The sequence below is a fragment of the Rana temporaria genome, chromosome 7 (genome assembly GCF_905171775.1).
Source record: "Rana temporaria chromosome 7, aRanTem1.1, whole genome shotgun sequence".
In the NCBI taxonomy this organism is placed as follows: Eukaryota; Metazoa; Chordata; class Amphibia; order Anura; family Ranidae; genus Rana; species Rana temporaria.
This window is the reverse complement of record NC_053495.1, coordinates 174028897-174056116: the sequence shown is the minus strand read 5'-3', so window position 1 is coordinate 174056116 and position 27220 is coordinate 174028897. Positions and strand designations below refer to the sequence as shown.

The window sequence follows — 27220 nt, the reverse complement described above, 5'->3', positions numbered from 1 at the left end:
TACGTAAATTCGAAGCTGCACCGGCGCATCTTCTTTCTGTATTCAGAAAGCAAGATACGCCGACATTAGCCTAAGATCCGACTGGCGTAAGTCTCTTACACCGTCGTATCTTAGGGTGCATATTTACGCTGGCCGCTAGGTGGCGCTTCCGTAGTTTTCGGCGTAGAATATGCAAATGACCTAGATACGCCCGGCGCTATTTTTTTACGTCGTTTACGTTAGGCTTTTTCGGTGTAAGGTTGCTCCTGCTATTATGAGGAGTACGCAATGTTAAGTATGGACGTAGTTCCCGCGTTGAATTTTGAATTTTTTACGTCGTTTGCGTAAGTCGTTCGTGAATAGGGCTGGACGTAATTTACGTTCACGTCGAAACCAATGACGTCCTTGCGGTGTACTTTGGAGCAATGCACACTGGGAAATTTCACGGACGGCGCATGCGCCGTTCGGGAAAAACGTCAATCACCACCCATTTACATAAAACACACCCCCTCATACTCATTTGAATTAGGCGCGCTTACGCCGGCCCCATTTACGCTACGCCGCCGCAACTTACGGAGCAAGTGCTTTGTGAATACTGCACTTGCCCGTGCAAGTTGCGGCGGCGTAGCGTAAATAACATACGCTACGCCCGCACAAACTTACGGCGGGCTACTTGAATCTAGATTATATATATATATATATATATATATATATATATATATATATATATATATATATATATATATATATATTGCTTGTGTGTGTAAAGAGCTGTGTAAATTGTTAACGCCATACAAGTACCTGTAAAAAAAAAAAAAAAATTGTGAATAAATATGAGATTTTAGGGCTTGAGTTTAAATCTACCTTAACAAAATGTTTTGAAGGACAGAGATCATGTGTTTTGGCAGTAAATGGCCTGTTTATGCCATCAAGAACACTTGTAAATTTTTTACTGGGAGCTGCCGTTGAATCCACTTTGGCTAAGGAATGAGTCCTAAAGCGTCCCATCCATGTAAAGATACAGGAAAGAGTAATTCCGCCTGTGCAAAAGAGGACTCTTCGGCTGCAAAGTGGCCCCCAATAAGTAGGACTTGAAGGGGATTTCATTAAATCGGGCCAGAGTGTGATATCGTGAGAAACACGTTATCAAATGGAGTGTTTTACTTAGTGATTAAGTAGATACCAGTTCACCAAGTTCGCCAAATCCCCCCCTAATCCCGGCACTCCAATAAACATTTAATGAGCAGAGCAGTTCAAAAAGGCTGGCGGGGGATTTAAACCTTCAATCTTGTTTTTATTGACTGTGGAAACTCAATTTCGAATGCCGGTTCATCTGCTCTCTGACGATCCTCCAGCGTTTGATATTAAACGTTAGATAGAAAAGTGAGAAATTACATGGATAGAAATAGACCCAAGGATACCAAACATGCCTGCTGTGAGATAACTAAGGGCTGCGAAAACCGAGGGAAGGAGACTTTCCACAGCTCTGAAGGGTAATTAAAAGATATATCCTCCTCCATGAGGTCATTCTAATTTGCATTCAATATTCTTACAATAGTCTTATCCTTTTTATCCACATTATTAAAATATCAGCTAAAATGTTTCCTTTTTCTTCTTTTTTTAATAGGTAGTGCAGAAACTTCGATACATAGAAGTCACACAAAAATCTCCAGGTAAATACAAACTAATACAATGGGTATAGCGTGATTTTTATGCAACCACATCCCAAAATACACATACATGAAAAAAAAAAATAGGGATCGTTAAGGTGATCAGCACCCCCGGAAAGAAATTCACAACATTAATACAAAAAAAAAAAAATATTTCCTAAAAAAAAAAATGGCAATGATTAATGTCCTCTAAATATACTGCCTTGACCCCCCTCTATCCACCAAGCAGACCTCACCTACCATAAACATAAACAAGATTATACCAATAATTAGGCATATAAATATTTTATTTTATTTTATAGAAAGGCGTTTCTGCGATTGTAAATGTTGGGGGAACATCCAAGGACTAACGCGTTTTGCAGTTAAGTACTTCCTCAGGAGATGAGCAGTGCTGCACTTTGGACCTAAAATGGCAGCTATTCTCCTACTGGGCTGCAGTGAAATACGGCGAAAAAGAAAGTGGACAGCACCAGAGCCACCCCCCCAAAACAGGGACACACCCCAACCTAGAAGATATGCTTATGGGACTATTGCCCCGGATTCAGAAAGGACTTACGACGGCGTATCTCCAGATACGCCGTCGTAAGTCTAAATGTGCGCCGTCGTATCTATGCGCTTATTCAGGAACTGAGATACGCCTGAATTTTGCAAGATACGACCAACGTAAGTCTCCTTATGCCGTCGTATCTTGGGTGCATATTTACTCATAAAGCAGGGGTAAGTCATGTTAAGGTATGGACGTCGGAACAGCCGTCGTATTTTACGTAAGTTTAGGCCGATACGTATTCGACTTATTTTTGGTAAAAAAAAAAAATCGCAATAAGCGTTTATTGATTGGTTTGCGCAAAAGTTATAGCGTTTACAAAATAGGGGATCGTTTTATGGCATTTTTATTTTCAATTTTTTTTTTTTTTACTAGTCATGGTGGCGATCAGTGATTTTTTCCGTGACTGCGGACACATAGGACGCTTCTGACACATTTTTGGGACTATTGTCTATAAAAATGCACCGATTACTTTGAAAATTACAGTGGCAGTGAAGGGGTTAACCACTAAGTGGCGCTAAGGGATTAAGTGTGCCCTAAGGGAGTAGTGATTACTGTAGGGGGGCGTGGCTGTAGGTGTGACATCACTGATCGTTGTTCACTATAACAGAGGGAACAGACGATCAGTGACACTGTTACAGAGAAGAACGGGGAAGGTGTGTTCACACTCACCTCTTCCCGTTCTTCAGCTCCTGTGACCCGATCGCGGCTTCGGACCGGGTCGCAAACGCGGGTTCGGACCAGGAAGCGAGAGCTTCCCAGAGGGGGTTATCTATTGCAGGGAGGAGCCGTGAGAGCCACCGTGGGACCCCAGAAGAGCTGGATTGGGGCCACTCTGTGCAAAATGAACTGCACAGTGGAGGCAAAAAAAAAAAAAGGAACCTTTAATATCACATTAACTATGAAACACATTTCCAAAACATAACTCACATCTCGTGCTTTCCCATAAAACGCCTCCTGGAATGAAGCTTCTAGTGATCCAATGAAAAACACGGGATGGCACTCTCCATACCTAGAAAGGGGGAGGGGAAAAAAAAGAAAGAAAATGAAAACCAAATATGAACTCATTCACATAGATTGGGCAGCTTACCCCTTTTCTGCCTACCATGCCATACTACTGGTCTGCAACTATGCCAAGCTGGTTTACTGACCAACAGCGGGAGTAAGAGGCGACAACTACAGCAGTCAGCTGAATATGGTATAGTAGATTCCAGGCTTACCAGATACTCACTACAATGACTATATCCATTGTAGATCACCTTTTTTCCTTCTATAAGTGATCACACTACATGAAAAAGGGGACTGCCGCTTTCCAATTTAGGGCAAGGTGACCGTGTCTCTTAGAAGCTCATCCCAAAACTCACACACGCTCCCCTCCGCAACGAGCCCCTCAACACCAAGAATCAACTGGGTTGGATGGTGTTATATATTAAAGCGATGTGCGCTGAAAAAAATATATTAAAAGCCAGCAGCTACAAATACTGCAGCTGCTGACTTTTAATATTAGGACACTTACCTGTCCTGGAGTCCAGCGCCGTCCGCAGCAGAGGACGAGCGATCGCTCGTCACTCTGCTGCTCCCCCCCGCCATCCACGCTGAGGGAACCAGGAAGTGAAGCGCTCCGGCGTCACTGCCCGGTTCCCTACGGCGCATGCGCGAGTCGCGCTACGCCTGCCGATTGGCTCCCACTGTGTACTGGGAGCCGAGTGTTCCCAGAGCACAACGGGGGGTGGGGGGTTGGGGGGTAGGCGACGTCATGCCCGGTCTTTGCACTAAGTGGGCAAAATTACAAAGTTTCTGTAAGAATCATTCATTTCCAACATGACCATGTACTGTATATATATCCAGAAAATATACTATAACTGTAGTCCACAAATGTTCCCTGCACATGCCTGCTGGCATTTAATTGATAAGGAAAGTTCTCATGCCCCATGAGGTCTCTGTACACATCCACTGACAGCAGTTCCAACATGTGATATTTTACACTCTGTAGCCAAGTGTCAAGTTCCTACTGCTAAGTAGGGGTTGTAAAGGTACGTCTTTTATTTTCTAAATTGGTTCCTTTAACCACTTAAAGACCGCCTCCTGTACATATACGTCGGCAGAATGGCACAGGCACGTACATCGCCTTTAAGAGCCCAGTCGCGGGTCGCGTGTGCCGCCAGCACGCGCATGCGACCCGGTCCGAAGCTCCGTTACCTCGGACCCTATCGCCGCAGCTGAAGAACGAGGAGAGGTGTGTGTAAACACACCTTCCCCGTTTCTTCACAGTGGCACTGTCATTGATTGTCTGTTCCCCCTGCCCCTAGTGTGCGTTAGCGGGGTCCCCCTGCCCCTACTGTGCGTTAGCGGGGTCCCCCTGCCCCTACTGTGCGTTAGCGGGGACCCCCTGCCCCTACTGTGCGTTAGCGGGGACCCCCTGCCCCTACTGTGTGTTAGCGGGGTCCCCCTGCCCCTAGTGTGCCTTAGCGGGGTCCCCCTGCCCCTAGTGTGCCTTAGCGGGGTCCCCCTGCCCCTAGTGTGCCTTAGCGGGGTCCCCCTGCCCCTAGTGTGCCTTAGCGGGGTCCTCCTGTCTCTAGTGTGCCTTAGCGGGGTCCTCCTGTCCCTAGTGTGCGTTAGCGGGGTCCTCCTGTCCCTAGTGTGCGTTAGCGGGGTCCTCCTGTCCCTAGTGTGCGTTAGCGGGGTCCTCCTGTCCCTAGTGTGCGTTAGCGGGGTCCTCCTGTCCCTAGTGTGCGTTAGCGGGGTCCTCCTGTCCCTAGTGTGCGTTAGCGGGGTCCTCCTGTCCCTAGTGTGCGTTAGCGGGGTCCTCCTGACAGGTAGAGGTGTGGTAGGTGAAAGCGTGGCAGTGGGTAGGTAGAGGCTTGGTAGGTAGAGGTGTGGCAGGGTAGGTGGAGGAGTGGCTTGGTAGGTAAAGGTGTGGTGGGGTAGGTGCCTGTTTACATGTTAAATTTTAAAAGCAGCAGCAAACCTTACATGCGTGCTAATGTGACAGAATGCCTCTGATTTAGTTAAATGTGAAAATCAGAGGTGTTCTTTCACATTAGCAAGCATGTGAGGTCAGCAGGTTTGCTGCTGCTTTTAAAATGTAACATGTAAACAGTCCGTCAGATTTAAATATTCTGTATTTAACTACATAAGCTCCATTTTGTGTTGAAAATAACTTTAAATAAATACAATTTTGAGAATCGTGATCTTCATTTTTTACAAAAGTATCGCGATTCTCATTTTTCCCAGAATCGTGCAGCTCTAACACAGAGCCATTAATGTCTAAATCTGAAGAATTTTATACAGGACAGTCAATGGAAGAAAGTAGGGGTGCAACGGATGAAAAAATTCACGGTTTGGATCGCTCCTTGGATCAGAGTCCCGAATCGGATCATTTTTCGGATCGGCAAAAAAAAAAAAAATATATATATATATATATATATATATATATATATATATATATATATATATATATATATATATATATATTCTCCCCCACTGTAATATCCACATCTCCTCCACTGCAGTGGCGTCACTAGGGTTGGTGTCAGCCGGTGCAAAAAAAAAAACCAAATGGTGTTCCCTCTCTATAAAGATCATTTTTTTTTAAAGCTCTCTGCTCTAGCAATGACATCATCCACTCTAACCCAGCTCCATAGACATTCTGTTTAATTGATAACATTTTCTGAAAAACTCACTAAACAAACTGCTTTTTCACAAAAACTGTAAAAGATATCAAACTGAAAAGATATAGCTGAATATTTTGTGAACATTTTAAAGTTTTTTTCGTGTCTGTAGGTGAAAGTATGAAGGAGCTGAAACTTTTGGTAGCGGGAGAATGTTTTAATGATTTGAAGCATGCTCTTATTGACTTCAATGTTAAAAAAAAAGTGTCTAAAAGCTTAAAGGGGTGGTTCCCCCTAAAACAAATTTCTAACAATACATTCGTAAGACCCGTTACACTGCGGGTAGGCTGGCTTTTGTTTTGTTTTTTTAGTACATACCTCGATATCGGCGTTTCGTCCCTTGGCGGTGGGCGTTCCTAGTTGATTGACGTTCCTCCGACGGGCACATACGTGACGTCACGACTTTCCGAAAGAAGCTGAACGTCGCTGTGCAGGCGCCGTATAGAGCCGACTCTATACGGCGCCTGCGCAATGACGGTCGGCTTCTGTCGGAAAGTCGTGACGCGCAGTATGCGCCCGTTGGAGGACCGTCAATCAACTAGGAACGCCCACCGCCAAGGGACGAAACGCCGATATCGAGGTATGTACTAAAAAAACAAAACAAAAGCCAGCCTACCCGCAGTGTAACGGGTCTTACGAATGTATTGTTAGAAATTTGTTTTAGGGGGAACCACCGCTTTAATATTTTAAAAAGTATAAATAGTAGAAAAAAAGTTGAAGAAGTCCCTGAAAGAGCTGAACATTTTAAAAGTTGAATGGTCTTAATAGCTGAAAGTATGCAGAAGTTACGCAGAGCCAAAAAACTTACGGAATAATAAAATTTTAATTAATAAGAATAATAAAAAACGAATAACAATATTGGGAATGCTATGGAGCATGCCCACTAATAACTAGAAAATGCATTTCCTGCAGAATAGCTGAATTGCTAAGCCCACACCAAAGCCATTCACCATAACCACTACACTATCTTTAGGACATACAAGCAGTGTTTCTTCAGTACTTCTAAAGCCTCTTTTTGATCATTAAAGGGGTTGTAAAGGTAAAACAAATTTTCCCTAAATAGCTTCCTTTACCTTAGTGCAGTCCTCCTTCACTTACTTCCTTCGATTAAACTTTTAAATGTCCTTATTTCTTCTGAGAAATCCTCACTTCCTGTTCTTCGGTCTGTAACTCCACACAGTAATGCGAGGCTTTCTCCCTGGTGTGGAGAAAGCCTCTTGAGGGGGGAGGGGGTGAGCAGGATGCCTAATAACACACAGCTCTTTTCTCTATCTGCAAAGTAGAGTGTGTCCTGACTTGCCTGGTCGCCCCCTTCCCCCTAAAGAGGTTTTCTCCACAACAGGTAAGTGAAGGAGGACTGCACCGAGGTAAAGGAAGCTATTTAGGGGAAAAAATTACCTTTAATCCCCACACCTAATGAGTGAGAGAACCCTTCAAACAAACCTTAATAAATCCACAACAGTACATGCTATCGAAACAGCGACTTCACCGTTAGAGACATACGGCCTTTGTGAACGTATCGGTATGAAATTTATGTTGATAAACTTAAAAATTTGGGCATGTCAGCGATTTAAAAAAGAGGTTCTTTGTGCGTTTCACTGGGAAATCTGAAGATTTTTTTACATGACAGTCAATGGAAGAAAATGTGGAACACTTGTCATTTGGAAGCTCATCCAGCCAAAAGTTAATGGCATATCACAAAACTGAGCACATTGCCTGAAACCAGACAAAAATACCTACGTTTTGATGTAAATTGTGTAAGACAAGTAGATCTTGTGGGCGTGAGAGCAATTTGTTCCCTCTCTATAAAGATAATTTTTTTAAAGCTCTCTGCTCTAAGGATGACATCATCCACTCTAACCCAGCCCCATAGAAACAGGTATGCTGTTCCTTCAGAGCGCAAGTAGGTAAAAGTAATAGTAAAAAAAGAGTAACCTTTCAGCTATTTAAACTCTATTAAAGTGGATGTAAACCACTCTCATACTTTCTAAACTACGGCCATAGTGCTGATCTATAAGGATATAGATGTCTCCTGCATATATCCTTACCTGTCAAATTTCTCCCCTCTGTCTGTTATAAGAACTGAAAAACTGCAGATTCTGTGGGTGGGTCTGTTGTCTGGAGCTCGGTGGGTGGAGTCGTGATGTCAGTAGCCTCCCCGCCCTCCTCTACACTCCCCTTGTCAACATGCAATTTTTTCTGTGTATTCCTTACACTAAATTCTGCTATGATCACCAACATCCAGTCAAAATCCAGAAAAGTAACCACATGACTTCAGGAAAGGAGTGGGGGTGGGAATTAAAAAAGAATGCCTGTCTCCAGGCTAGGGCATTAAATATGTAAATAACCTGTCGCTCACAGCAAGAGGGAGGAACGGACTAAGGTTTTTCTATGTAAGTGCGTGTTATTTGACTGAAAAATAAAAAAGAGAATTGCTCAGAGCTGGTATATACTCTGTGCTGCAAGACTGGGCACAGATGATAGGAAATCATATACTATACATTGTGACATAAAAAAATAAATAAAAAAAAACGGGTTTACTTCCAATTTAACCTGATCCTGACTTCACTTTGTTGATAAGAGCTACCGTATTTGCCGGCGTATAAGACGACCCCCTAATTTTCCAGCCAAAATGTTGGTTTTGGGATATACTCGCCGTATAAGACTACCTCCTTCCTACTAGTCATGCCTCGCCTCACGGTGCCACCATTACATGCCAGACTGTCACTACATGCCAGACTGTGCCCCAGTACATGCCAGACTGTGCCCCAGTACATGCCAGACTGTGCCCCAGTACATGCCAGACTGTGCCCTTACCTTATCCCAAGACATGCAGAATCGCGGCCGTACGATTTTTCAAAAGCCGCGCCTTCTACGTCTTCTGTTCCGTGATAGGCGGAAACACTCAGCTTCCCAGGGGGCACTGTGTTCAGTGTTCGCCTATCACGGAGGCCCTCGACGAGAGGGCCTCCGTGATAGGCGGACACTAAACACAGGACGAGAGGGCCTCCGTGATAGGCGGACACTGAACACAGTGCCTCGTGGGAAGCTGAGTGTTTCCGCCTATCACGGAACAGAAGACTTAGGAGGCGCGGCTTTTGAAAAATCGTACGGCCCGCGATTCTGGGATAAGGTAAGGTTAGGTTACCGGCGTATAAGACAACCCCCGACTTTTAAGAAGATTTTAAGGGGTTAGAAAGTCGTCTTATATGCTGGAAAATACGGTAAATTTCACTGATCTTATGTTACACAGTTCTCAGGTCTAAGCCACACCCACTGCCATTCCCCTATCCAATGAGAGCACCTTAGCGACTAATAACAATATTCTAATTGCACAGAAGAACAAGCAAATGCAAAGAACTTGGTGGGTCTCCTCTAATAAAAGACTTGTACTTTTTTTTTTTTTTAACATGACCAACTGGCTCACTTTAAAGTCTGTGACAATCAGCTGCTACATTACCTGGAGGAGAATTCTGCCGTGAACTGCAGCAAAGCATCAGATTCATTTTCAGCATTTTCCGGCACTATGAAAACAAAGCAATTATTTTAGTGTAAACGGAGATCATGATAAGTCTACATTGGACACGATAGTTATACATGCGTCACATTTGATGATTCTGTGCATGAGAGAGTGTCACAATAACGGGGGGCATAAGCAGCGGCAGCTAATGAACTGGCCATAACTATTTATATCTGTAAATTATTCAGACTTGAAAATAAACCATTCTGTCATCAGCACAGAAAAGGTTTTTCACTACGTGGTTTAGCTAAAAAGGGTGATGATTGTAGGAGGTAGTTTTAACACTCTATGGAGGGATCAGGGACTCCACATCTCTCCTCTAGGCTGGAAAGCCAGAGATCAAAAAAATGATCTGTAGCCTTCCAGCCGAATGCAAGGCAGTGTTTACAACTGCCGGGGCTGGACGTGACGTCATTACGTCGCGCCCAGCCTCCGAGAGTCAGAGATGACTGGGGACCATCTGGTCCTTGGTTAGCTCTATGGTAAACTTCTGCTGCCTGATGCTTTAGAGGTCAGAGAAGAGGTCAGGGGTCTAATAGACACCAGGGCCTGGATCCACGAAGCAGTTACGCTGCCGTATCTATTGATACGCCGGGTAACTTTTAGGTTGCTCCGGCGTATCTTTGTTTTGTATCCACAAAACAAGATACGCCTGAAGCTGGGCTGGATTTGACTGACGTACGTCTTAGTACGCTGTCGGATCTAAGGTGCATATTTACGCTGGCCGCTAGGTGGCGCTTCCGTTGATTTCCGCGTCGAGAATGCAAATTAGCTAGATACGCCAATCCACAAACATACGTCCGCCCAGCGCATTTTTTTTACGTCGTTTACGTAAGGCTTTTTTCGGCGTAACGTTACCCCTGCTCTATGAGGCGTGCGCAATGTTAAGTATTGACGTCAGGCCAGCGCCGAATTTTCCGTCGTTGATGTTGTTTGCATAAAATGTTCGCGAATAGGGCTTCGCGTAAATTACGTTCACGTCGTTTAGGCATTGAGCGGGCGTAATTTAATTTGAAAATTCGACGTGGGGTCAAGCTTATTTTAAATAAAACACGCCCCCCTGTTCATCATTTGAATTCCGCGCCCTTCCGTCGGGAGATTTACGCTACGCCGCCGTAACTTTAGAGGCAAGTGCTTTGTGAATACAGCACTTGCCTCTCAAAGTAGCGGCGGCGTAGTGTAACTACGATACGCTACGCCTGCCTAAAATTACGACGCGCTGCGTGGATCTGGCCCCAGATCTCTCAATAAAGAGGATCTGTCACAGCCCATGCTATCACAAGGGAGGTAATAGCAATAAAGTTGATTTCAAATAAATAAAGGGACACATACACAAGTCCCACGAGCATATGTAAACTGATCACAGCAAACGTGTGAGGTATTAAAAAGTGAGAGCAATCATTTGAGCTCCAGACTTCCTGTGTAACTCTAAGTTGGTAACCTGTAAAGGCTTTTAAAGTGTTGGCTATGGAAGTTATTAGGTACCACAGTTTGGCACTGTTCCATGTGTGCATGCAATTTTAAAGTGTGACATGTTTGGTATCTATTTACTCGGCATATCATCTTTTATATTTTACCAAAAAATTGGGTACTACATTTGTGTTTGAAAACACGCTGTGCAAATACTGGGAGACGCAAGATATTGCAACATCCATAATTTTATTCTCTAGGGCCAATGCTTAAAAATATATATAGAATATCATTTTCTATCAAAAAATATATTTTTTTTTGAATGTGTATGACAAACCATCAGAATTGACCTGGGTAGCAAGTGGTTAAATGAGACCTGGTTGCTTTTCTTACTAGAAATGGTCATCTTCATCTGCAATTACTAATCATCTATTGATCAAGGCAAGTATTCTGGCTTCTATTGGTGGTGGCAGAATTAAATCATTCCTCAGCATGGTAGGGATAAATCTGTTACTGTTGTGTTGGCTCAGAGTGTGAACTCTCCATAGTACTGAAGGAAGGTTGTGGAGAGTAAGCAAAAAAAAAAAAAAGGTGTTTATACGTTGCCCTTCCAGTGCTCCTTGCTGCAAAGTTATAGTTGTGGGCAGCGGCCATTTGTTTATATTGTTAAAAATATTGGTCAGGTGACGCACTGTCACCTTTACTGCCATAGTGCTATATGCTGGGTGTTGAGAGTGCCCCTGTGCCTTTAACCACTTGACCACCAGGCACGTAAACCCACTTAATAACCAGACCAATTTTCAGCTTTCGGTGCTCTCACAATTTGAATGACAATTACTCAGTCATACAACATTGTACCCAAATGACATTTTCGTCATTTTTTTCACACAAATAGAGCTTTCTTTTGGTGGTATTTAATCACCGTTGGGTTTTTTATTTTTCCGCTATAAGAGAAAAAAGACTGAAAATTCTGTAAAAAAAAAAATGAATTTTTCTTTGTTTCCGTTATAAAATTTAGCAAATTTTGTATTTTTTCTTCATTCTTTTGCATAAATGTGAAAGATGAAGTTACGCCGAGTTAATAGATACCCAACATGTCACCCTTCAAAATTGCACACGCTCGTGGAATGGCGCCAAACTTCGCTACTTAAAAATCCCCATAGGCGACGTTGCAGGGTATTGCAGAGTAGTGTGGGGTATTGCAGAGTAGTGTGGGGTATTGCAGAGTATTGCACAGTCTTAGTATGGGGCAGGGATGGCTGAGCAGGGATGGATGGCTGGATCTGTGACTGCAGTTGTCACAGATCCAGCCCACAGCACGTGTGCTGCATCCGCTCTCTCCCCCCCTCTCCTTTCACACTGTACCGTTCGGTACAGAGAGGGGAGGGAGGAACCGGAGTCATCACATGACGCTGGTTTGTTTACAAGTGATCGCTCCGTCATTGGACGGAGCGATCACGTGGTAAACCGCCGATATCAGCGGCGATTTACCGTGATCCGTGATGCGCCGGGTCCGGGTCGTCACAGACATTCCCGTGTGCGCGCCCCAGAGGGCGCGCGATTCTGGGAGGACGTCCTCCCAGAGTTAAGCAACCACCTTGTAGATGTATATCGTCTATAGGGCGGTTAGTAACTGGTTAAGGAATAGTGGGCTCCCTCCAGGCTCACCTGCCCACTGCCTATCCATTAAAATACATGCGCTTCCACTGTGGAGACTCTTAGAAGTTAGGAACTACAGATAACAAGGTGCCTTGACGGAGCCTGTAGCTTACGCATGTATTTGCAAATGTGTGCAGACTTAACCCCTATTTTAACGCATACTGTTAGACAGGTCAATTTGGTTGGTCGCAGGCTGGTCGATAAATCGAGTTTGGAAGTTTTATTTGAAAAAAATTGTGAGGTGTTAGAAAGATCACATAGTTGATATCTCGCTGGATTGTGGAAAGGTGAATAAAAGACTTGGGGGGGCTAGGGATTAAAAAACAAAGAAATAAAAAAAAAAAAAAGTGTAAGCCTGCTAATATGAGGGAGTAGACTGGTCAGGAGCACAGTGAGCATGCGCCTGTCACATTACTCATAATAGCAGACTTTTCTGTGTTTGTGGGACGACTTACTCATTGGGGACTTTCGTAGTGCAGAGGCGGAGGCCATTCCAAAGAGCTCTCCATCGTCCACCCCAAATTCTGTAGCATCTTCAAAGTCATCTCCATCACTATCACTGATCATGTGAATATCTGTAGATTGCTAAAAAAATAAGTAATGGTGTTATGTTCTTGAAGACCATGAAAATTTCAAGTTACATATAAACAGAGGACATGACAGTTGCATCCAGTAGGCTAAACAAATGTGACTTCAGAGTTTCTTGTTGGGAAGGAATACACACATTAAATTCACCTTTCCGTTTCCCCCATGCAGTAACAGAAAACCTTCTGAGATATGACCAGCTACAATGTACAGCACCAAACATATTGCCTCCGTTTTCTTACAGAATAACCTCCAGCTGATTTCATCTTTATCCTGACACTTTCCAAACCTTCTTACTGGACAATAAGGTCACTAATCACATTAGAGAACCTATTAGGAGCTCAACTTTGACAGTTAAAAGAAAAATAAATCTGCCTATAATTTTAGCAAAATTAGTTCACAAATCTTGATCGACTGGATACAAAATGAAACACTCACTTTTATTTGTATTAAATGAAGGATCTTATCCTAGTCTGTTCGTTTTATGAACGGAGTATCTACTGTTTGAATTGCCCCGGCGTAGCACAAATCTGCATTAAAGCCTGGCAAGAAAACATAAAATCCAATTGTTTACTCGTCAACCCATTCCTAGGTAATTTAGGGTGTTTTTAAAATAAAAGTTTTAAGACCTACATATAATCACTATCCTTGGTCTCGTGATCTTCCACCATACCGGTTCCAGTTATGGCGACTTGTCAGCTGTAGCCGCTCTATATGTAGGTCTTTGTGCAGCTGACCAGTCTTGCTGTCCCCATCACAACAAAGTCATCATGCCAGCCAGGGGCGGCCCGTGCATTTTGAGTTGGGGTTCGGCGGTTGTTTGCTGCCCCCCCGCCCCAAAAAGCAAAAAAACACCAGCTGCCACTGATTCCAGCACAGGGCTATTTCAGTGATTTTTTTTTGCAGTTTAGAAGACTGCAATGCTGGCTGTCTTAAAAACGTTATTTAGCGAGGTGTGATCCATGGTGGATTAAAACACCCCACCCGCTTATTAAAATTAAAATAAAACTGTAGTAACCCAGTAATGAAACTGTAGTAAACCTGTAGTAACACAATAGTAAAACTGTAGTAACACAGTGGCTAAGTGATCAGCACTTCTGCCTGGTAGCAACAGAGTCGTTGGATTGAATCTCATCTAATGCACTACCTGCCTGGAATTTGCATGTTCTTCTTGCGCCTGCGTGGGATTCTCCTGGGTACTCTGGCTTCCTCCCACACCCCAAAGACATGCTGGTAGGTTAATTGGCTGAATTGGTCCTGGTATGTGTGTGTACGAACGTGAGTTAGGGACCTTAGATTGTAAGCTCCCAGAGGGCAGCATACATACACAGTAATGTGTGTCTCTTGCTCTGGTGCCATTTATACAGTACAGACCAAAAGTTTGGACACACCTTCTCAATCAAAGAGTTTTCTTTATTTTCATGACTATGAAAATTGTAGATTTCACACTGAAGGCATCAAAACTATGAATTAACACATGTGGAATTATACATAACAAAAAAGTGTGAAACAACTGAAAATATATTTCATATTCTAGGTTCTTTAAAGTAGCCACCTTTTGCAGCATACACATCTCTAGAACTGGTAAGAGGAGACTGTGTGAATCAGGCCTTCATGGTAGAATATCTGCTAGGAAACCACTGCTAAAGAAAGGCAACAAGCAGAAGAGACTTGTTTGAGCTAAAGAACACAAGGAGTGGACATTAGACCAGTGGAAATCTGTGCTTTGGTCTGATGAGCCCAAACTTGAGATCTTTGGTTCCAACCCCGTGTCTTTGTGCAACACAGAAAAGGTGAACGGATGGACTCTACATGCCTGGTTCCCACAGTGAAGCATGGAGGAGGAGGTGTGATGGTGCTTTGCTGGTGACACTGTTGGGGATTTAATCAAAATTGAAGGCATACTGAACCAGCATGGCTACCACAGCATCTTGCAGCGGCATGCTATTCCATCCGGTTTGCGTTTAGTTGGACAGGACAATGACCCCAAACACACCTCCAGGCTGTGTAAGGGCAATTTTACCAAGAAGGAGATGGGGTGCTGCGCCAGGTGACTACCTCTTGAAGCTCATCAAGAGAATGCCAAGAGTGTGCCAAGCAGTAATCAAAGCAAAAAGGTGACTACTTTGAAGAACCTAGAATATGAAATATATTTTATTTATATAGTTTTGATGCCTTCAGTGTGAATCTACAATTTTCATAGTTGTGAAAATAAAGAAAACTCTTTGAATGAGAAGGTGTGTCCAAACTTTTGGTCTGTACTGTATATTCACCCCAACACAATGACAGGCATATGTTGCTCTGCTAAAAATGCACATTAATGTGTGGCATACAAGGGGCCCAATAAACTATACACGGCTCAGTGTATATTTGCGCAGCACTATGTATATTTGTGAAAAAGCAGCCCAATGTACAGATCTGGACATGGTCCGACCAGGCAGAGATCTAGGGTTAATATCTGTGCCACACTGTGGCACACTGGTTTAAAGGGCACCAAAACTGACGTGCAAGAAATTGCAATTTTTCAACTTGTCAATTTTTGGCACACGCCACAAATCCTTTTTTTAAATAGAAAGACAGAGTTGTTAACTTGGCATATGTTAAGTGCACATCACACGTGCACTTAAAAATTATTGGAAACCCAATACACTGTTATAAAGTGGAACTTCACTCTCCCGATTAACATTGATTATTTAACAAAACCTGGTGCTGCTAGCATTAGAAATTGATAGGAACTTGCATTGCCTTGAAAAAGTATTCATAACCCTTGAAAATTTACACATTTTGTCATGTTGCAACCAAAAATGTAAATTGATTTTTTGGGATTTTATGTGATAGACCAACACAAAGTGGTACATAATTGTGAAGTGGAAGGAACATTATAAATGGTTTTCCAATTTTCTTACAAATAAACATGTGAAAAAGTGCGGCGTGCATTTGTATTCAGCCCCCTTTACGCTGATACCCCCAACTTAAATATAGTGGATCCAACTGCCTACAGAAGTCACCTAATAGGTAAATCGTGTCCAATTGCGGGTAATTGAATCTCAGCATAAATACAGTTGTTCTGTAAAGACCTCAGAGGTTTGTTAGAGACCCTTAGTGAACAAACAGCATCACAAAGGCCAAGGAACACACCAGACAGGTCAGGGATAAAGTGGTGAAGTAGGGTTAGGTTATTAAAAAAAATATATATCCAAAGCTTTGAACATCTCACGGAGTGCTGTCCAATCCATCATCCTAAAATGGAAAGAGTATGGCACAACTGCAAACCTACCAAGAGTGGGCCATCCTCCTAAACCTACAGGCCGGCCAAGGAGAGCATTTGTCAGAGGGGACACAGCAAACATGTGCTATGGTCAGATGAGACCAAAATTTTACTTGTTGGCCTAAAAGCAAAACACTATGTGAAACTAACAATGCACATCACCCTGAACATATCATCCCCACTGTGAAACATGGTGGTGGCAGCAACATGTTGTGGGGATGCTCATCTTCGACAGGGAAGCTGGTCAGAGTTGATGAGAAGATCGATGGAGCCAAATACAGGGCAATCTTAGAAGAAAACCTGTTTGAGTTTGCAAAAGACTTGAGACTTGGGCAGAGGTTCACCTCCCAGCAGGACAACGATCCTAAACATACAGCCAGAGCTATAATGGAATGTTTAAGATGAAAGCATTTTCATGTGTTAGAATGGTGCAGTCAAAGTCTAAACTTAAAACCAATTGGGAATCTGGGGCAAGACTTGAAAATTGCTGTTCACAGACGTTCTCCATCCAACCTGAAAGAGCTTGAGCTTTTTTGCAAAGAACGGGCAAAAAATTCATGCTCTAGATGTGCAAAGCAGGTAGAGACATCCCCCAAAAGACTTGCAGCTGTAATTGCAGTGAAAGGCGGTTGTACAAAGTATTGACTCAGGGGGGCTGAATACAAATGCATGGCTTCACTATGAATTGCGTAAGTTTGCTTTACAAGATTCCCAAATGCTTGGCTGAAAATGGCACTGGAGAAATGACACGGATATTCAAATAAAAACTTACAGCTGAACATGTACATAATACCATTGTTGTTTTACCATATCGGCTTTCATAAAGCAAAAATCAGTGCTTGTTGATATATTCAGTCTATAGATCTAAATACGTTATAGCACACAATGTCCATTGTACTCCCACCATCAATTCCCTTGGAACACTATCTCCCTTCAGGAATGTTATAAAACAATAAAAATAAGATCAAATTGCTGTTTAATTGGATTAGATCTGTCACTTGCATATAACAGGAGGCACAAAAGCATGAAGTAAACAATATACTGAAAATGTAATATATTCTTTCCTCCTCTCTACTCATGCAATCTTAAGCTGGGTACACACTATTCTTTTTTTTTTTTTTTCATTCAACCCAATGGGTTGAACGAAAAAAAAACTGTCAGCTCTGGTCAGAGCAGCAGAACTAACCATGCAAGGTTGGTTCAGTGATTTTCCCCACGGAGCTGTTCTGGGGGGGGAGGGATGATCATGAGAAAAGTGAGGGATCAGCCCTGAAATCCACAGGAGGAACTTGTAAATGATCTTGAGGCAGTTGGGACCACAAGGATCCTACTTTGATCCAACTTCAATGATATTCAATGGGCTGAAGTAGGATCAAAGTCGGACCAAAGTAGTGCAGGAAGTTTTTTCAAAGACGGACCGACTTGTGTCGGACCAGTTAAGACGGCTCTCATAGGGAAACATTTATTTTCACACATCATGCGACATGAGCTCCCAATGTCGGAGCGTTTGTCGTACCAGTGTGAACCCGGCTATAAGAAGGTGCTCCTAAAGACAACTCGTTAGGTGTATAAAAGACACCTGTCCACAGTATCTCTTTCTTCCATTCAAACCTCACGATCATGGGCTAGACCAAAGAGCTGTCAAAGGACATCAGGGAGAAGATTGTAGACCACAAGACCGTCAGCAAGAAGCTTAGTGAGGAGACTAGTGTTGGAGCAATTATTCACAAATGGAAGAAATATAAAATAAACATTAATCGCCCCCGGTCTGGGGCTCCATGACCAATTTCGCCACATGGGGTAAGGATGATCATGAGAAAAGTGAGGAATCAGCCCAGAACTCCACAGGAGGAACTTGTAAATGATCTTGAGGCAGTTGGGACCACAGTCACCAAACAAACCATTGGTAACACAATACGCCCTCTGAGACGTGTGCAAACCTGGTAAACTACAAGAAACGACTTACCTCTGTGCTTTCCAACAAGGGTTTCCCCACCAAGTACAAAGTCATGTTTTGCTTGGGGATCAAATACTTTTACTCACTGAACTGCAACTCAAATTATAACATTTGTATCATGTGTTTTATCTGGATTTTTCAGCTTACCAGTTCTTAGATGGGATGACTGTGCTCATTTTCTTTTCTATATATATATATATATATATATATATATATATATATATATATATATATATATATATATATATATATATATATATATAATTTTTGTGCCTTTTATTTTGTATCTGGTGATGCTGCCAGTAACACACTTTCTGCCTTAGGATGTCAATGCTCACACACTAAAATCTACCTACAGAGAAGCAGCACTGGCACCCTAGAAGAGCAGTGCAGAGTACCTTCCCCTCTCCTCTACCTCCATGGTATAGGGGGAAATGTTTTGTAACCCACCGAGACAGCTGAAAACAATGTAGCCAATAACAGTGCAGAGCAGGCAGAGAGCACTGGAAGTTAGAAGCTCATCAGGTTTTTGGCAGGATCAATAGAATTGTTTTCTTTATTTTCTTTTAATTTACTTTTATTTTTAATCTTATATTTAACAGACCAAAAGGGAGCAAATAAGAGATGTTCATAGGTAAAATTTACGTATCGTATTTATCTTCATATAACGCGCCCCGGCGTATAGCCGCCGACATATACAGAGCTCAGTACACTCGGGTACACGCGGCCAGGCTCGGCTCCCCTCGCGGTCATGCCCTTTGCCGCACAGGGCGTGACCGCGAGGGGAGCCGAGCCTGGCCGCGTGTACTGCGCTCCATATATGTCGGCGGCGGCATTCAAACAGAGCGCGGGAAGCGGCGTATATCGCGCACCCACGATTTTCCCCTTATTTTAAGGGGAAAAAAGTGCGTGTATACGCCGATAAATACGGTACATTTTAATATATTGCTAAACTGAATGTTATACAGAAACATAGTGCAACTAAATCAGAAGAAAACTTTATTAGCTCAGACCTGTTGAAATTTATACCCAGCAGCTGCAACGTGTTAAATGCTCTTTACACTGTTACTAAAAAATGCAAAAATAATCTGGAAAAATATTTCTTGTTCTTTGTGAACAGGTAATGGAAACCAAGATATTGAAAAAAAAAAAAAGAACAAAACTCAAATTACCCAACAAGCATTAAGTTAAGCCTACTTATGTTCAGGTTGTCACCTAAGCCAGGAACTTGACACCGCTTTCAGGTGCACCACTAAATCACACTAGGCCTTATTTATCAAAGATTGTTAAGCAAGAACTGTCTATATTTCACTGGAACAACCAATCTGATTCAGCCTTTCAGTTGCGTTTGTTACTGTAGACCAACTTTTATTGTTTAATTTGCTATTTTTCAAGATTAGGGTTTTATATAAAAACATGATGCAAGAGAGTAACCATTGCCCTTTGAAAAAGTCACATGAACAGTGACGCAACGCGTCAGGAAAAGAGCCAGGTGACGTCACTTCCGGTCGTGGCCGAGACCGGAAGCTTTAACACGATACTACGCTGTTTGTTACTTACTTGAACTGTAAGTAAATTTTATTTAAGAAATGTTGTATTGCTTATACTGCACCATGGAGCCTTCATCTCTTCTCTACATGTCTATGATCCATAACATCATGTGACTAAGCTGAGGATATCCTGGGAACCAATCAGTGAGGCTTGCTGATTGAGCCTATGAGATGAAAGGCCGGGGGAAACATTTTACACAGTGGATAGTGGGGACCCTTCTCTGGATGGTGGCATATTGCACTTTTGTTTTTAGATGTTTCCTGTTGCACAGTTTTGATTGGACTGTTGTACACTGTGTATGTGATCTTATACACATTTAATTGGGATATAATTATTCCTCCTTATTTAATGAACTTTTTATTCCCTTATTGGGAATTATTTTGGACTATTTTTGCACTTTATTTTGCTACTATTTATTGCACAATAATTGCTTTTTGCATATATTTACCATTTTTTGGACATTACCTTGCACATGTATTTATGTCACTGACGCATGTTTGTTATTATTCACTTATTGATGATCCCACTTCCACGGCCTGGGCCCATTACTGAACTGGATTTCTTTGTACATATGGGAGTCTAGTCATATATACCTTTTATGGACATTATTGAACATTGTTTGGATTGGTGATTGCCGTTTTGCACATTTATTATATTGTTATAGCATTGGTTTGATAATCATTTGCTGTACATTTTTTTTGAGAGAATAATTCAAAGGATGCTTTATTTATTTGGATCTATCCCTTTGTAATTGGGTCCATTTGTGATTTTAAAGCGGAGTTCCCGCGGCGATTAGTTTTTCGTTTTTTTTTTTACTATTGAATTCTTCTGCCCATTAGAATTGATTACTCACTGTTCTGACTGTGCAAAACCTCCACATTCCGTTATCCGACACAAGGATTCTTTGTAAAAACTCTCAAGGGATGTTTCCATTTTTGCTTGTGGGCAATTGAAGCCCACAAGCACCCACTTCCTGATTGCGGTGAATGCTGTCTTCCCAGCATTCTCCGCTCGATCACGCGCATGCTCAGTGTTGACGGTGCTGTGCGCCGTCAACACTGAGGGTTGCCATCACAATGGCCGCGACGTCAAAAGTTCTCGCCCCCCGTTGTCATGGCAATGCCAATGCGCATCATTTACATTTTTCCACCGCACTAAATCTTGGGGAGCATGACGCTTAGCACCTAGTGCGATTAGACATATTTATCATTTCGGGTGGAACTCCGCTTTAAGATTACCACCTGCATTTTATAGGATTGAGCAATTTATTTAATATATTTAGTTATCATTGTTTTAATTCAATAAGCCCCCCAGTTATCTGCTTTATCAAAAATAGCCAACTGCAGCTTTTCACAATTGCACATAAAGAAAGTAATTCCAACATGTGCACTATTTGAGGAAGAAGTTCATACTTTGAACGTTTTTTCATAGCAGGTTTCCTGCAAAATTCTCAATTCTAACTGTATAATGGAAGCAAACCACAAACCAATTTAGCACACACACCATCTCTTAGTGAAACTTACGCAACAGCCAATCAGAAAGAGGAGGCAGAGTTAGGGAGTGTGTGTATTTGAGCTTGAGCTAATGAACTCTGTGAACTGTTTTCCACAACGAGGTAAGGAGAAGCTAAGAAAAACTTGTAAGCTCATTCACATAGTTGATTTGGGCAGTACACCCCAAAAATCAGCATTTGCACAGGTGTGTGCACTGGGTGTCCAGGGACACTGATCTGTCCCTAATCTCAGGTACGTGGATATGTGGTTACCTGTTAACAGCTGTCAGCTTGTCTTGGATTTGTACAAGCTGCTGGCTGAAGTCGATTGCACATACCTGTGGATACCCACTGCAAAAAAAAAAAAAAAAGCTGATTCTCAGTGGCGTATGGTCCAAATTGGCCATGTGAATGAGCCCTGAAAAAAATCAAGGGCAGAGCATGCAAGCGCCAGCGTCCGCGGGCCAGTTTCAGCATACATGTTCGGTCGTGTGTAGGCGCGAATGGGCCGAATTCCAGCAAACATTTGCCCGTCGGGCCTTTTCCCAGCGGGCAAATATTCCTGGACGTGTTTTAAAACCGTCCGCTGGAATCCTGCCCGCTCGGACATGTACGGTCGTCAGTACAGACCTACCGTACATGTCCGAGCGCCCACCGTCCCTCGCATGCGTCGAATGACTTCGACGCATGCGTGGAAGCCTTTAAATGGCAGGCCCGCCCACGTCTCTGCGTCATCGCCGCGGACACGCCCCGCATATTGTTTACGCGTGGACTTCTGTACGATGGTTAGTACAACCATCGTACAGAAGCCCTCTGGCAGGCATGTACGGTGAAAACGGTCCGACGGACCGGTTTCATCGTACATGTTTGCTCGTGTGTACCGGGCCTAAGGCCGGCTTATGCCTGACTACAGTAAGTGAAAAAAATAAAAAAAAAGGTTTGCTATCTACATACATTACCAAGTATGTAACCTATGGCCAAAAGTTTGTGGACGCTTGACCATCACACCTACACTATATGTCCTATGGACATCTCTCCAATTTACCGAGTTCAGGTGCTTTCGGTGAAGCACATTGTTCTAGCATGACAGTGTGCTGTGCACAAAGCCAAGTCCATAAAGACATGCTTTGTCAAGATTGGTGTGGAGGAACTTGAGTGGCCTACCCAGGGCTCTGACCTCAACCCTACTGAACACCTTTGGGATAAATCGAAACAAAGATTGCAAGCCGCGTCTTCTCAATCAACATCAATAAAATGATCCAAATGAGACATCCAACAAATTTTTATAGATGTGATGGTCGGGTATCAACAACTTCTGAACATATATGGGGAGATTTACTAAAACTGAAGCACTCAGAACCCAGTGCAGCCGTGTATGGCAGCCAATCGGCTTCTAACCTCAGATAGTTCAATTTTGCTTTGACAACAAAATCTGGAGGCTGATTGGTTTCTATGCAGAGCTGCATCAGATTTTGCACTCTCCAGTTTTAGTAAATCTGGCCCATAGTGCACACTCATGGAAACAACAAGTCAAAATCCTAGCAAGAGAGAGTATGGGGTTAATTTACAAAAACTGGAAAGTGCAAACTCTGGTACGGCTGTGCATGGTAGCCAATCAGCTTCTAACTTCATCTTGTTCTGGAACTTCTTTTGCGCGACATGCGTCCTGCAAATTTGGTTGCGCAATTTTACTGCGACTCTTCAGGCGACAATCGCAGCAAAAAAGTGCCAGGATTTGGGTGCCATTGAAAGTAACGGTGATCGCAAGTGCGTCCTGCGTTTTGCAGCAATTCGGAATTGCAGGCAGAATCGTGGCAATCCTGCTCACGATCCAGGAGGCCATGGTGTGAACGGAGCCAAGGGCATGGGCGCCTCCATGAAGCGGGATCTGCTTGCTTAATGGGGGATCTCTGCTAAGCAGGCAGATGACAGGAGCGTGTTGGCTCCGCTATGCAGAGCGGACACAGACACAGCCGCTCTCGTCTTTGGGACAGATGGATGGAAATAGACTGCCTGTCCGTTTCCATCCGATCCCTCAGATGGATGGGGAATAGGTCCCCCATCTTTGTTTTTGGCCGTTGACATCCGCCACTCCATAGAGTCTGGAGGGTCCGATCAGGTCCGTCTGAAAAACTGACAGGACGTGATCGGATAGCCCATGTGAAAGAGACCTTAGGCCCCTTTCACATGGGCGGACCGTTCAGGTCCACCTGGCAGTTTTTTAGGCAGATCTGAACGGATCTGAAAGGATGTCAGCTGATATCCCATCCGCCAAAGTCAGATGGCGGATCAGATGAAAACGGACTCTGTGGGCATCCGATCCCCCATAGAGGAGAGCGGCACTCTGACATGTCGGTCACCTTCACAATGTGCAGAGACAGACCTGTCATCTGCCTGCTCAGCGGGGATCAACGGAGAGATCCCTGCTGAGCAAAGCGGCACACGTGCACGGACAAGTCCGTGTGAAAGAGCCCTTAAAGCGGAGATTCACCCAAAAAACAAGTATATAACATTACATTCTGTATACCTCAAACATGTACAGTATGCTGTTTTTAATTTTTTTGGGGAGTGTACATACAGTATTATCGCTATTTTTCACCTGGCTTCCGGGTACTATCTCCTGCGGGAGTAGGCGTTCCTATGCAGTGGCGCAATGTCCTCTGGGACTTAGCCCAAATGATTGAAGTGCCTGACAAAACCCCCCTCCCCGGCAGATAAGGCGCGTCACGAGTTTCCGAAACTAGCCGAACTGCGAGTCAGCTCTATACGGTATTATCGCTATTTTTCACCTGGCTTCCGGGTACTAGCTCTCGCGGGAGTAGGCGTTCCTATGCAGTGGCGCAATGTCCTCTGGGACTTCGCCCAAATGATTGACGTGCCTGACAAAACCCCCCTCCCCGGCAGATAAGGCGTGTCACGAGTTTCCGAAACTAGCCGAACTGCGAGTCGGCGCTATACGGCACCTGGGCACTAACTAGGAGCCGCGTAGAGCTGACTGCGCAGGCACCGTATAGAGCCAACTCGCAGTTCGGCTAGTTACGGAAACTCGTGACGCGCCTTATCTGCCGGGGGGAAGTTTTTGTCAGGCACGTCAATCATTTGGGCGAAGTCCCAGAGGACATTGCGCCACTGCATAGGAACGCCTACTCCCACGGGAGCTAGTACCCGGAAGCCAGGTGAAAAATAGCAATACCGTATGTACACCCCCAAAAAACAAACAGCATACTGTACATGTTTGAGGTATACAGAATGTAATGTTATATACTTGTTTTTTGGGTGAACCTCCGCTTTAAGCATTGAAAAGAAAACCTGGAAGCCGAATTGTATGCCAAGCTGCACCAGATTTTGCACTCCAGTTTTTGTAAATCAACCCTTATGTTTCAGAATCTTGTCTACACCATACTTGTCAGCTAAATAAGTCAAAAGCATAAATACCTCTGAGATTTTTATCTACTACCCATAGGTATCGTTTAAGTTTAAAATATTGCAGTATAATGAAACAATAATTATTAGAAGCAGCTAGAGGACTAACACAAAGCTGTGCCTCCCAATGAGGAGTTAAACCCTTTGAGAACAAACAATGGTTTTGGATTCCATCAAAACATTTGCAGCTAATGTGTGACTGAATTAATGTAATGTTCACTGTGACAATGGTAATTCCTATTTAAGTAGTTAAGAATGCTAAGTAATAGGATAAAAATTACAGTGCTCATTTACAAAACAGAAATAATCTGCAGATAAACTTGCCAGGTAACTTCCTGCTATTTACAAAAGATAATGTAAGAGCAGCGTGATTCAAGACAGGAAGAATCTGAGTGCATTGAAATCAATGGTTGCTCAGTTGACCCCGTGTAAGACGAGTAAGCGTACAGCGCATCAAGCTTCCGCTCTTCTGTGTAACTTTATTTACACGCCAATTAAAAGGACACTAGCTTTGAAAATCCCAACAGTCCATGTCACATTAGAAGGGAACACATATGCTGCACATTTAAAGCCCAACACCAGCCATTTATTTTTTCGATGGAGTTACTTTAAAAGTTGCCGAGTATTTTAATTTATTAACACCTAGAGTTGTTTATCCACCTTCCCCGCCAGTGTACTTGTAAAGATGAAAATGGGAGCTGCCATTGCTAATTGGTTTCAATTCGGAGACTGGCCTTAAAGGGGTTGTAAAAGGTTCATGTTTTTTCACCAGGTGAAAAAACATCTGATGTTTGCCGCCCCCCAGCCCCCCCTGTTTACCACCTGAGCCTTTGAAAGTCCCGCGTCGTAAACAAGCAGGCTTCTCGACCAAGCTTTTCGGCTCATTCATTGGATGATTGATAGCAGCGCAGCCATTGGCTCCCGCTGCTGTCAATCTATCCAATGATGCGGCGCACCGGGGGGCAGGGCCGAGTGATAGAGTCAGGCTAAATGTATCACGGGAGCGCGCCTGCAAGCTAACCCCCTTGGGAGAGAGCTTCCCATGAAGGGGGCTAGCTGATGCAGGGAGGAGCCGAGATAGCTGCCAAGGGAACCCAGAAGACCAGGATCAGGGCCACTATGTGCAAAACGAACTGCACAGTGGAGGCATGTGGATAATTGATCCTTTACAACCCCTTTAAGCCTCGTACACACGATTGGATTATCCGTCAGGAATTGTGTGATATCTGGCTGTTGTCGGAAAATCTGACCGTTTGCATGCTCCATCGGACAATTGTTGTCAGATTTTCCACAGACAAATGTGGGATAGCATGCTTTAAAATTGTCTGCCAACAATTATTTGTTGTCGGATTTTCTGATGGTGTGTACACAAGTCCCTCTGACAAAACTCCAAAGTACAAACACGCATGCTCAGAAGCAATGCTCACCATAACACAACATTAACAGGAGATGCCCAAAGGGTGTCGCTAAAGAGTTTAAAAACCACGTAGTTTCGCGACAAAAGTCCTACGCTTTGTCTGCAGAAAATCCGAACGTGTGTATGAGGCTTTACTACTAGGATTTGTACATTCTTCCCAGTGTGGTCAGTTTTGTGGCTGCACTGGGAGAACAGCCTGCCTATCCCCCCCCCCCCCCCCACACACACACACGTTTTGCCTTGCTTTCCTATTTAATACTAAATGGGTTGTTTTACAAGGTGAGGGTTCACATACTACATAATTCCTTTGATTCTCCTCATGCCGGTGACTTGTCCTTAAGGTTCCCCTAACTATAAAAAGATCCTTCAAGGACTGCGCAGGCGCAAACTTGCCGACGGAAATCTCCGAACTTCGCCCGGCTCATTCGTTAACATCCCCGTGGATTGGAGGATGTTAAAAAAAGAGCCAGAAGGCCGAGCGAGCGACTGGCCACTTTCCTCAAAATCCACTTTGCCCTGGATGACGGCCGAGGTTCGGAGATTTCCGTCGGCAAGTTTGCGCCTGCGCAGTCCTTAAAAGGAACTTTCCCCGTTAGCCGAAACCATATCGGCAGATCAGATTGCGCAGGAACTTTCACGTTTGGCGGAACCATATCGGCAGATCACCGGCACATGATGTATGGTCAGCAGCTCGCAGTTTTAAAATAATTTCTGTTATCTAAAACTTCCTTGGAAACTGCAGTGGCTGTTAGCTGAACAGCTAACGAGATAAAGCCCTGGGGGAGGGAAGAGGATACATAACTGGCAAGAACACCACTGGCATCACACCAAGATTGTGTAAGCTTGCCATACACTGGTAGAATTTTGTTAGAAAACTAGTTTTCTGAATGATCGTCAAATCCACATTCTTTTTCGAATGCAGTGATAAGAAAAAAGTAGGAGGAAAATGTATCTTAACCATATTAATTTTTAAATTGGTTTTAATTTGGAAAAGTTAATTTACTCCAAAACTGAATATTAATTTTTTTTTTATTATTCATACTGACCTAGGTGGATGCAGTATTGGTCCAATGT

The 27220-nt window shown here is 43.5% G+C and overlaps 1 protein-coding gene across 2 annotated transcripts in view; it reads right to left on the bottom strand.

Annotated features, from left to right (window-relative positions):
- FAF1 (Fas associated factor 1) overlaps nt 1-27220 on the bottom strand; it is a 375519-nt gene that overhangs the window by 123598 nt on the left and 224701 nt on the right. Inside the window, exons 10-12 of one of the 2 annotated variants that reach the window (XM_040360508.1) lie at nt 12909-13038; nt 9325-9388; nt 3124-3205 (exon numbers count right to left, since the gene is read on the bottom strand). In XM_040360508.1, the coding sequence (XP_040216442.1) occupies nt 3124-3205; nt 9325-9388; nt 12909-13038 (276 nt within the window). The remainder of the gene's footprint in view (nt 1-3123; nt 3206-9324; nt 9389-12908; nt 13039-27220) is intronic. The other variant, XM_040360509.1, reaches the window with a different exon arrangement.